The sequence below is a fragment of the Coturnix japonica genome, chromosome 4 (genome assembly GCF_054131305.1).
Source record: "Coturnix japonica strain WE chromosome 4, WE-NBRP24, whole genome shotgun sequence".
In the NCBI taxonomy this organism is placed as follows: Eukaryota; Metazoa; Chordata; class Aves; order Galliformes; family Phasianidae; genus Coturnix; species Coturnix japonica.
In genome coordinates, this window is record NC_140666.1 from 83,419,157 (window position 1) to 83,431,938 (window position 12,782).

General features: G+C 38.5%; 1 protein-coding gene across 4 annotated transcripts in view; it reads left to right on the top strand.

The window, feature by feature from the left end:
- The window catches only part of ZFYVE28 (zinc finger FYVE-type containing 28), a 121,097-nt gene that overhangs the window by 67,877 nt on the left and 40,438 nt on the right, over positions 1-12,782 (top strand). For all 4 annotated transcript variants that reach the window (XM_015862851.3, XM_015862849.3, XM_015862850.3 and 1 more), the window contains exons 3-4: positions 9,771-9,908; positions 11,002-11,204. In XM_015862851.3, the coding sequence (XP_015718337.2) occupies positions 9,771-9,908; positions 11,002-11,204 (341 nt within the window). The remainder of the gene's footprint in view (positions 1-9,770; positions 9,909-11,001; positions 11,205-12,782) is intronic.

Genomic DNA, 12,782 nt, shown 5'->3' on the forward strand with positions numbered 1-12,782 from the left:
CTCAATCATTTAAGAAAATAAGTCATATAATTCTTTCATCCTGGACAAGTATGATAAGAAACACAAGACGACAAATTAATTTCATAAAGAAAATCCATAGCAGTGGAATTCAATTTAAATTGGGATCTTAACAGCTTTGAAAGCTAAAGGTTAAACTTCCCTGTATGAAATAATTCATAAGTCATTAACTGTTTCCTGTTTTTTATGAATATAAAAACAATATACTGTGTATTTAATAATACTGCCTATAAATTTGTAATATTGGGTTATTATGAATATTTTGTGGAATATTTTGCAACCGGTTTTTCTTATGTGTAGATTGTAAATTTTCCTTAAACAAAAGGAAGTCTACATCTATATCTAGATGTATTATGCATTGGGCACACCAGTGACTTCTGCATATTAACAGGAAAAACTGAGAAACTTACCTGTTAACTTGATCAGTCACTGGGACTTTATCATAAGATGGAAGAGTACTAAATGTAGGTAGCGCAGTCTTAACTCCTAGTTCCTTTTGCATTGTAAAGATGTAATCAATGTCTTCCTCAGACTTATGCTTTGGAAAGAATGTGGTTTAGCTCACTGCAGCATAATGTTCTAAAACGATTGGTGCAGACTTTACAACAGTAATTTAATTATGAATAACTTAGTTTCTCAAAGTACTACCTGTTTTATTGAGTGAGGAACACTTCAGAGAAGATGGAAAAGGTTGATATGTAGACAGCTTATGGTGAGACTAGGTATGTTTATGGGAGAGCAGGCAGCAGATGGTAGACTTTGTTCCTGCAAGCTTTTGCACTGCTTGTACACATGGAAACTTGGAACACCTGGGAAAACAAATATTTGTATGAACTGAAGACTGCTCTGGTGGTTTAAGAATGCTCACTTTCTCACGCTTCTACCTCTGCTGGATTTTCACTTCTTACACAAAATGGTATTGCTTCATTTTAAAGCAGTGGTGAGATTAACAACAGTGGTATCAGCCCAGTACATGGTCCTTCCCAAATGCCAATACTGCAGCTGTGCTTTCTGTTCAGAGGAGGGACAAGAGGGAGAAAAACAGCCATTGTGCTTTTGGTGTTGCTGTACAGGGTACTTTATTCTTATCTCAGCCCTGTGAGTAAGTTCTTCATTCCCAAGGTGTGTGTGGGTGAAATTTGCTGAAGCAAATAGCAAGCATCAGATACTTGTATTCTGTGATTTTTCAGGTACCCCAGGGATAGAATAACTAAGTGATCATTCTTAGGCTACAAAGCTCAGTGAGTTGATCTGCGTAAATACAAGAGGCATTGAGATAAACTGTCCTATTGACCTGATCTCTCAATTATTTTTTTTTTATGTTTTTGTTAGATCTGGTGTAGTTTTAAGAGATATTCAGATGATGAATTCTGTCAGTCTTATGTAGCGATGTTTACTTTGGACTTTCACAATAGCTGGGTTAAAAAAAGGTATTCTATGGTTTCTGTGTATTCCTGCAAACCAGTGGCCTCAGGATCTGCCTGGTTTATTATTTCTGCTTCTGGGGGGTTTTGCAAATTTGCCTGGAAAATAATTTAACCCTCTGACTGGAATGAAAAGGGCTCCCTCGGTAGATCTAATTAACATATCTCTGGTTGTCTGACTTATTCTGCAATGCAAATAAGAGCCTAAAAGCACATCATATTTTATAATTGAGAATATCAAATTCCAAGTGCATTCCTCAACAGGCAGCATTCTCTTTCTGTAATTTATTTTGCAAGGAAATTCTGAAATTGGTCGTGTTAAATATACTGACAGTGGAGATGTTCATGAGCCTGAAAATTCAGTTTTAGAATTGATGCCTGTGAAGTTTTGGGCTCTAGTTTTGAGTTGAGCTTTTGCTGGATCCAGCTGTATGGCTGATGGCTGGTGTAATAACATACTAGCCTGAGTTTGAGCAAATGAGATAGACTTGATTGTAAAAATATTTACTGAAATTTGGATATTGGTGTTATAGCATGTGGTTCCTTTAGGCTGTAGTTCCACAATCCATTGACAGTGCCACTATAAAGCTTTTCCAAGCCCAGCTTACACAATTCTTGTTCCTATCCCTGCACGTCAGCATGGTAAAACCTCAGAGCAGAGTTTCGTGTTAGAAGTGATCTAAACTGATTAGAGCCTGTGTTGCTATCCAAGAAGGCAGCCTTGTCTGTCTCTCCTTCCTGCAGCAGTCTGTCTGTCCCAGGAAGCAGGCTTGTGTTCCAGCAGGGATGAAGCAAGCTCTGAGGTGTGTTGAATCTGGAAGCCTGCTTATAGCCAGATCTTTGGGGTTGCATTCCCAGCAAAACTGATTTGCTGTACGTATGGTTGCGCAATGGTATGAAATTGCTCATGTGCAGCTGGATGTGTATCCACAGCCAGGACTGGAGAGAGAGAGAGAGGGGTGGTTGTATAGATCCTTATCCAGAGCCAGTTTAAATAAGCTGCTGCCAGGTTTAGACTGCTAAGAAGCCACATTTTCACCTGTACTGATGCAAGTATTTGCAGTGTCATCCCATGAACTTTACCAGGGAAATGACCTGGATTACTGTGGATCGGTGCACTGAACCCCTTCACATATGCTCTGCGTACAAGGAAGCTGCCAGTGTTGATAAGACTGCCTGGTACAGGCTGGAGATAAGACTGAGAGCTGCAAAGTGGGTGAGATAAGAGCTAGGCTTCCTGAGCAGGCATTGCTACCTGTCAGCTTATATTGCAGAATGGCCTTACGCTGTTTGCTGCTCATCTTTAAAAATTGACTAATCTGAAGTTGTATTCTCTTATCTGAAAACTTCAAGTGGTATGACAGTCAGGGATCTCTAGGACAGGCCTTTCATTCTTTATTTTATCTGAATTGTATCCATGCTGATGAAAAAGCAGTGTTTAAATGAAAGTCGGCTTTAATGAATACCTCTTGGTGAAGAAGATACCTGTGAAGAGCTGTTAAATAACTTATAGGACAATGATGCTGTCATAGTGAATTGGCAGCAAATTATACTAATTGTATTCATTAACATTCTTGACAAGTGCAAACTGGGAGTATGTGCTGTAATCACTGTGAACAGTGAGGCAATTCAGAGGTGTGACATTTTCATGTTTGATTGCATCTGTCCATCGAAGAACATTTACCTCTAGAATTAGACAGAAATAGATACCATTAAATGAGACAAGTTAGACTAAAGCTTTAAGAAAGTCTCCATTGGATTTTGAGACCTTGTGACTAGTTAGAAGTTGGCAAGAATCTACTTCTTATGTTACTTTACTAAATGATATAAAGGTTAAACAGCATGGCTTGAGCCCAGAGTACTTTTAGAAGAAGTAATGGCCAAGCGTTTCTGGTCTGTTCAATTTGCAACCCTTGAGACTTTGTATTAGTGATGTTAGTGGAGGTCAGTGAAGGAGACAGACGGCCAATTTTTGAGCTATAGGGAAAAAATGAACTTAAAGAAATTGAAAATCTTTGCCTTAGTGTTCCCATAGTTGAGAAACTGTAGATAATAAGGGTATTTTTTGGAACAGTGGAGGTGAAAAGTAGGAATCCAAGGCAGAATCTCTCCGTCAAATAGAACTGGAACACTTGGGTATTCATTATTCATTGATCTGTGATAAGGATGGACTCGTGCTGGTATCCTGATTTGTACCTGTTTGTGAGTTTACATAAAGTATAATGGAGCTGGTGGGCTCTAGAGAAATTCCCACAGGCGCTATATTTAGGACACAGATTTAAGAGACTCAGAAATTCATGCCAGAAGGGCTGGGCAGTTCACTGATAAGAGAGTGAGCCAACCTTGTTCAGAGAAAAATTCTTCTCTTTTACACTTGAATTGATTTGAAGTGCCAGTTAAGACAAAAAATGAAACAGAGAAGCATTTCTTGATTAGTTTAATTGGTGATACCAGGATTATCCCTAAATTCCAGACAATAAATGCTTCTGCTGCATTGTTTCTGTCTGATAAAAGATTTTTTTGCTGTAGTTTCATCTTTTTGTTTAATAATTTATTACAGTATTTCTGATTTCATTGCTCATAGTATCAGAAAGGCTGATGTTTTTTGGTTGCAATAACCAAATTAGGCTATGCCTGCTGATTTTACATTTGCTTTTTTTTTTCCCCAGAAGTTACCATCAGATTGATACAACCTGGTGACAAACAAATGTGCAGCAGTAAGCTTTTTTAAATTAGAAAAGAATTGTCCTTTCTATGCTTTCTTTGTCTGTTTATCCACGTTTCTTCTTAGTTGGGAATCGTTTGGTGATCTGTGTTATTTTTGACTATGGAATGATGGGCAAGGAGGCTGGAAAATACAAAATGCTTGACCCGAAGTTGGGTCATCAGTATAACTCCGTCAGCTAACCAAGGGCTCTCTTCCCTTTCTGTTTTTTGACTGATACTTGGCCTTATATAAGGAGATTAATATTTTAAGATATTTTGCTTGGAGTAAAGAGTTGCAGTAGCATTTCCTAGAGGTGACAGTAAGTTGCAATGATGTATTCCTTGTTCTGCTCTTGTCCTCCGCTGCTGAGTACCTTTGAAGCAATACTCAGAAGCAGATACCAACTTTTACTGTTCTTGAGAGATCCTGCAGTGCATTTTCAGGCATTTTTGGGGTTGCTGAGCTGAACAGGAAACCTCAGGTAATAAACAGATAATGTTTATTCTAGCACATGCCCACGTTCAGAGGGAATTATTCCTCTGTTGCTATGAAACTACATAAAAGGGGATGTTGAAGTACCAGTTTACTTACTGGATTGTTTTCAAGCGTCTTTTATTACAAGACAAACCTTGTAGAGTCTTTATGGAAAAAGCTCAAGTAGTTATTAAGCTGTTTTAAGAGCATGTGTTTAACCGCAGTGTTTATCTAGTAGTAATACCTTGTTTTACCATGTGCAAAGTTGGGTTTTCCCTTCTTGGTGAAGAAAGGCTTGGCCAAAAAGCTCTGTGCTGAGAGCCCAGTTCTTCAGTACGAGTTCAGATATGCTTCATTTCAGCTAGGGCTGTCATGTCTATTATTAACTAATGGCTCATTGGTGTGGAGAAGTAAAACAGGTAACTTTTTTCTTTTTTCTTATGATGACATTGGGAACACTGAGATTTTCTGAGATCTGAAAATGTTCTTTGCAAATGGAGGATGTGTTACTTAACGTAGACTTTCAAGTTGGTGGTAATTAGGAATGTCCCTTCTGTTAATGGTGATTTCTCTTGTATTTACTGAGAGCTATATTTGGATGGGGAGCATGAAAAGAGGGAAATTAATTCCACGATTAGGTCTTTGTGTTAAAGGCAGACTCTCGGAGCAGATTTAAGCTAAATATAAATGTAATCCAGTGGAAGAGCGCATGCTGGCTTAGTGGAAATGTTGTTTTAGTCTGGAAATAAATAAATGTTGATTAGGGAAAAAAAATAAAGAAAACAAGGTTGCTGTGATCAAATATCTGTGTTTTCTCCTGTTTGAAAATTGGTGCCCATCTTCACCAGCTCCAAATGCATCTATCACTCTACTTGGAGATGCAGTTCTTCAGTGTATGCATAATAAATTGGAGCACGTAAAGGAGATAAAAATCAACATTTCTGTTAATAAACCCGCATTATTTGGAGTGTTCTGTGCCCTCAGAAGGATATTCTGTCGAGGCAGTTTTGGAAGAGTAGCTTTGCTGCAGCTCAACAGACTGCAGCAATTGTTGCTACTGGGGTGGAGAAATACAGTATTTAAATTGCTAGAGATCCAATCTGTATTTCAGTTGTGGTGAATTTTGTAAGCGTTTTATAGTGTGCTAAGTGAAGTCAACTACTGCACAAAATAGAGAAAAGTCTGAAGTTACTTTTAGAATGGGGAACATCTAGAAGTTAGCAGTGAGAAATAATTACAGAGCTCGTCAGACAAAAAAGGGACTGAAAGCACGACCTTTGACGTCTGCGCAAAACGGGGTGGAGGGAAAGCAGTGCGACTTGTTGCTATGTGGAAAGAGACTGTGATCATTGAAATGGGCTGGCAGAGACCCTGTGGGGTTCTGAATCCAGAATGTGGGAGTCCTCTGAATCCTGTTGCTTTACTTACAAAACATACCGCATTTGTTATGTTCTGCTTAGAGTAAGCCATAAAAACCTGAGTGCAGCTAACTCCTTAAATTAAAGTAGGATCTTCCTGTATGTCCCTTTATGTAATTTCTGTTCATGAGTTGCTTCTCTTCATCAGCAGTGCACTGAAGTGGTCTGCAACTTAACCTCAAGCCAGAAAAAGAAGCAGGATCTTCGAAGGACATATTCCAATGAGGATGCTAACAAGCACTGTCTGTTGAGCTCATGGTAATATTATCAGGCTGTGTTACCATGGCTAGATACTACAATAATCCAAATAACGGAGAACAAAATGGTACTTAGCAACACAGGAAACTACTTTCCTCTTGTAGAGGATCTCAAGAAAATTATATTAAATTTAATGGCATGGAGGGGCAGCACAGGTTTTATCAAGGATAAGTATGGAAGATTAGATAAGTCTGCCTTTCATTGACAGAAGCATACATTTTAGACCATAGCTAAGATGCACTTATTAGCTCTTCTTTTTGTACCTATCCAAAGGCTAATGCAGTGGTTACTGTTGGCTTTTTGCTCTGATTATTGAGTATATGGCCAATTATTGCTGGGCCAAAAATAAACCAACTTTTTCTTTTCTACTGCGGCTAACTGCATTCGCTGTCCTTCTGCTGCTCGTTATATTTCCTATCAGAATAAATATAAACAAATGTTCTTCATTACAGGAAGCACCCAGTTCTGTTTTCCAGGAAATGCAGAACTTGGAAGAAATCCCAAAAGCAGCGCTGGCCATTGTGCTGCTGGAAAGCCTGAAGAGAGCAGCCGAAACAGAAGCGCTCATCCCTATATGCAAATGATTCAGCAGATAACAGATAAAGCCACCAAAGGATACATTAACATCCGGAGGCTTTTATGTAGAAAGATGGATCAAGTGAAAGATTTACGACTTCAATTCCAACTAATTGATTTCTGTTGCTTAAATTAGAGCAAAACCTCCATGCTGCCATGTATCTGAACCCATTCATTCGCTTACAAAGCAGAATGCTGTAATTAACTAAATTGAATGTTTCTTGAAGCTCTTATAAAGAAAAGACTAATTTGCTTACAATGCATTGGCTAGTCTGTCTAAATTGGCTGGCATTCTTCCAGTTTCAAAGCAGCTGAGATTTGAAATCATTACAGTAGCAAGTGTTCTAAATTCCCTATTTAGATTTCTCTGCTCTGGGTGTCATAAGAAGAAGGAATGGAATAGGGAAGGAATCCAACGGAGAACTGTATTTGTTTTTTTCTTCCTATAGTAGGATAAAATAAACACAATAGGGAGAGAGAGAGAGAATTTGTGAAACTACACATCTTGAAACAGCAAAAACAGTTTACTTCATAGGATTGTCTCAATACCTACGCACTACGTATTGAAGTTCTATCAAATACTATTTTCTTAGTCTTCCATTATCACCAATAGATTAGGAAGAGAAAGGTTCTCATCTCTGTCTGTCTTGTTGCTGTAAAATAAGATAGCGTTTGAAAAGGAGCACATTAAAGTTAAATAATCATTTAAACAATCTGGAAAAGCTTTTCAATATGGACCTCACAATCCTCTTCTGCACAGCTTCTTAGAATACAAGAAATGGGAAACTGTACTTTCTCATATTCAAGTTTGGTGCCATGTAAAATCAGTTGAAATATCATGTCCTAACCTAAAATTGAACTGGATGATTTAAACTGGTACAAATCAGATTCAAACACAATTCTTTTCTGAGTTCCCTATTTTAATAAACGTAATTACATTTTCTGCAGCTTTTGTAAAAAATCCAGCTGGTAGGGTTACTTTTAATACTGAATTGATACACAGACTAAAAGATCTTTGCAAACTTGTACTAATACCCTGAAAACAGAAATCTTGCTTTTTTTGTTCTGATGTGCCAAATTCTGTTGCTCTGGTGCCGATACCAGAGCTACAGACAAAGCACCTGCACTTGAAATAAATCAGTTATAACTGATTTGAAGTACATCATGATTGACTTTTGACTTCCTCCAATTTAAAAGTTATAATCCTTGGTTCTATTCTTTGCTTTGTTACTTTGAGGAGGGAAATGAATGGTTTAGGAGCTGATTTCCTTATGAGACCTACGTTCAAACTATTTTATCGTCCCAACTAGATCTTACCTGTATGATGATGTGGGGTGAGCACTACCTAGAAGGAATTCAGAAACTGCATTTCTACTGATCCATTTAGCTACATCTGTATTATATAGAACAGAGGAGGAAGAGAAGGGATGAAGGAAAATAGTAACTGGCCATTAGTCTCCATTTGTCACCCTGACACTACCTATTAATTTGCGTGTAATTCATTCCGATTTACCCAGAGGGGGGCAGGTGGAGGCAGGCTGCAGCCCCTTCTGCAAGTGACCAAGAGTGCCAGTGCTGAGCCTGGTGTGGGCATCTTCATATGACAGCCTGAGCTGAAAGGGATCCTGAAGAATCACTGAGCCCAGCTCCTGTCTCCATACAGGACCCGAACCATATGTCTGTGAGCACTGACCAAATGCTCACCAAAATTACAGAAAATACAGATTATTATTTTTTTTACTCAAGAGTAGGTTTTGTTTTTTCTCAGCGGGGAATGTACAAAAGAGGCAGCTTTATATAAATTTGCTGTCCTCTGTTATTTAAGTGCAGAGAAAGATACAGCAGCGAAGTGCGCTCTCAAAGCAATTCTGCCTGTTAAACTGTTCTGTACACAGCAGATTTGTTTTTATTTGTTTGAAAAGTATTTTAAGTAGAATGTGAATTCTGTAAATAGTGCAAAAAGCCTCAGACAAACAAAGCGTCTTTATAATGAAAGCACTCGGCCTTCCCTGTGCGCTGATTCTACCTTTATTATGGTAATTAAATTCCTTGCAGTACCCAGAAGGGTTGTGTGAAAATTATCTTCTCAAGTAAATGAATACAGATTATTTTCTGCATATCAAGAAGCTGGTTAGAGCACTTTGTTCTTTGTCCTGCTCCAGAGGTAGGTTAGAGACATTACAAAGCACTTTCTAATTAGTGCTGTGGTCCCCACATCCTCCCGGATGGTCCGGGAGGCACAGAGGTGTGCCAGCTTTTTACCCACTGGGATCTGGAGTGGTGAAACCTCCTTGTCTCTATTTCTGGGCCAAACTCAAGTCTACTCAACCCTGACTATCACAACATAAGTCAATTTCTTATGGCTCCGGGGCACTCTGTAGGGCATGCTTTTCAGGAAGAATGGAACGCGTGTCACTGGTGCTGCTGAGAGGAAATGAAAGAAATCTAATTTACTTGTACTTCTGGCTGATTTACCAGTATCTTGCAGATAGATAGCTGGAGGTATTAAGAAGTTCTTTAAGTCCTTCCTCCTTATCAGAAGTCCTGCTAAAGCAGTCAAAGTTAAGTGAAGCGAGTCTGAGAAACAATCAGAAAACAACAACAACTCAATTCCCACCCTTCCTTTGGTCCTGCATGGAGCTGAACTCCGTGATCATTGCAAGTTCCTTCCATCTCAGGGTATTCTGTGATTCTACAGTTCCTTCCAAGCAATATTCTGCTTTTCTTCACCGTAGGGGATGCTCTGTGTGCATGCGTGTGGTGACATTATAGGTTGCATACTGCGTTTTCTACCTTGCTTACTTGGAGTCTCACTAACAAGTTCCATTAAAAATTAGAAAAGAAAATTGGGATTTCTTTGGAACAATTTATGTGTTGTCTTGTGTTTTTCTTCAGGATAATGTTTTGAACATCATAAACCAAATCATGGATGAATGCATTCCTCACGAACGGGCCAACCGAGATTTTTGTGTTAAGTTTCCAGAAGAAATACGCCACGACAACCTTGCAGGCCAGCTTTGGTTTGGAGCAGAAGTAAGTCTCTTGTGTTTCTTTTACTTGGGGTTAATGGGCAAATTTTTGCTGTTTAAAGCTCGCAGTTGGAGTTTAACATATACTCTGAGACTTCTTTGAAGATGGTCCATTTAGTTAAAGAGTGAAGGAAACAGATGTTGGAGAACTTGCTGTGGATGCACCATGGAAGGGGATTTTCACTATGGCTTTTGTACGTGTATTAAAAATGCAGAACTTTTTTCCGCTGACATTTCCTGCACTTCGTGTACTTGCTCTATATGTATGCAGGAAATATGATGGATTCTGTGTAGATCATTGAACATTTCCTTCTCTTACCTGGTTTCTCTCAAAGACCTACTTCCACAGCATCTTATAGGAGCAAGGCCACAATTATATTAATAAAGGGAAGCCTGAGGAATTAGAAAAAAGCATGTGGAATGTAAGGTACTTATTCATTAATACTGATAACTGTTGGCTAAAGATATTATTATGACATCTTTATGGTAAATTTACTGTCTTCAGGTCTGCTAGCCCTGAGGTGACTTAAAGCACAGTGCATTTGTTAAAGTGGAGGGGAAGTAGCCAAGGCATCTCAGGGCATAAGAGCACCTTATGTTATTTTCAGCCTTGCATCTTCTCTACCTGAAGCAATCCCTCAGCTCCTGCTGTTAACCATGTTTTTTTCTCTACCAGTGCCTCCTTTCCTTTTATAGTATGTGATCTATCTCAGCAGAGCCTGTCTTGTTGTGTCCAATATATCTCTAGGTGTTTCTGAAGATTTCTTTGGCAGTTTTTAACTGTGGTCTCCTTTGGGTTAGGGTTGTCCTGGGCAGAATTTACAGAAGGAATTTGCAGTATCAGTGCTTTATAATCCTGTGCTCAGCAATGAAAGCAGCAGTTTTTTTTCGTGTTAAGATGTGACCTTACCAACATTCATCCAGATGGCACTCAGCTCAATTTTAAGCTGCTGAGGATGTCTGCTATGTTGACTTAGTAGCCCTTAGTAGGCTAGGTCCTGCCCTGGGTCAAAGTATCAGATATCTCATCTTCTGCTTTTGTTAACATAAAATTAACTTCACAAAAAACATTTTTCTCTCTCAATGTGTTTTCATAGTGTTTGGCTGCTGGCTCGATTATTATGAATCGGGAAATTGAGAGTATGGCGATGAGACCATTGGCCAAGGATCTGACCCGCAGCCTAGAGGAAGTTAGAAACATCATACGTGACCAGGCCTTACGGGATTTGAACCTCTACACTGAAAAAATGAAAGATTCACTCAAGCATTTTGATGTCCTTTTTGCTGAATTTGAATTAAGGTAACTGATCCGAAGTAAATGCATTGAGATCATTTCCCTGGCTGCTGTCACTGTTGCTTGCTTTTTATTTTTTGGAAGCTGGCTGTTTTGTTCTGTTTTCTTTTTCTGAATTCTTCAGTAATGTGTTGTATTGTTATATTTTTCTCTTCCACCGTGGCAGTAATAGAGAATTAAATAGCTATTTAGCAATCGGCATTTGCTCTCTGCAAGTCAACTGTAATCTTCCGTTTGCACAGTGGCATATGGCATTTGAGGGAGGTTATCCAAAACACAAAAGGAAGCCATAAATCTCTTCCCTTAATGTTTTCTTTGTCAGAGGAGAGGTGACAAATAAGAGACATTAAAAAAAATATTTATGATAACAAACAGTCCAGAGATTATGAGATTTTGATCCCTCTCATGCTAAGGCATAAAAGTGGGATGTACACTGAATTTAAGAAGGCAAATTGAAATCTGATGAAGGAAATGCTTTTACACACAAGCCATAATTAAAGTCAAGATTGTATTGATTTAGAAGCTTGTGATAGAATTATGGCTTGAAGGTTTATGGCAAAACTAAAAATAATTGCTTCTGGGGTGAGAAAAATAACTCCTTATTGGGTTAAAGATCATATTGACTGAATCTTGTGTTGTGCTGCATGATTTAAGACAGCTTCCTGTATGTATCCTAGAAGTATGAGATGCTGGAATAGTTAGAGACAGGATCCTGGGCAAGTATATCTATGGATCTTATATAATACAGCAGTTCCTGCCTTTATCAGAACAGTTTTTCTTATAATTGGATACTGTTTTAATATTTTCTTAGGAATGGTCCCCAGAATGTCCTGCTTTCTTTTACTGTTTGTCCTTCCTCAGTGTTTGTAATCTCTTTTATTTTACTCAGAGAATTATAAATATGCTGCTATATTGGAAATCATTGAAATCACTGATTGAAAACATTTTCTAAACCTGACTTTCATGCAGACACAAGCAACAATCAGTAGCTGATTCTGGACGATGCCTGCTCGGTTTTGTGGCCTGTTCAAACCTGTGTACATACAGCAGTTTTATTTGCCATTGTTTTCTGAAACACCTTTTTTCTTTCCTATGTTATGTGTAGTCCTCAAATGACTGTTTGGATAATATGACTGAAAACCGCATCCTTCTACTGCTGTTTCTTGCCTTGTCCATTAGGACTTCTGCATGTAATTCCACATAGAAATGAGGCCAACTTCTTAACTCTCATAAATTGTGTCTCTGCTGACTAAATGAATTTCGCTGATACAATTTCAACTGAAACCTTTTTAGATAAAATATGTATTTGGGGTTTTTTGTTTTTTTTTTCTCTCCATGAAATGCAGCATCAACTGTTCTACTGTCAAGATGTGGTAATAAAGATCTTTGTAGGACCTGCCTCCCTATGCCATGGAGTATGCAGTTCCAGCTGTGTGATGTGTATAATTATACGTATAAATTACTTCTGAGTTCTATTACCTCAGTGTGCAATAAGTAAATCAGCTGCATTTCGTATAACTTCTTACCCTGTGCAGGTTTTGTAGTGAATGCTCCCACATATAAAGCGGCTTAGGAAATGTTATA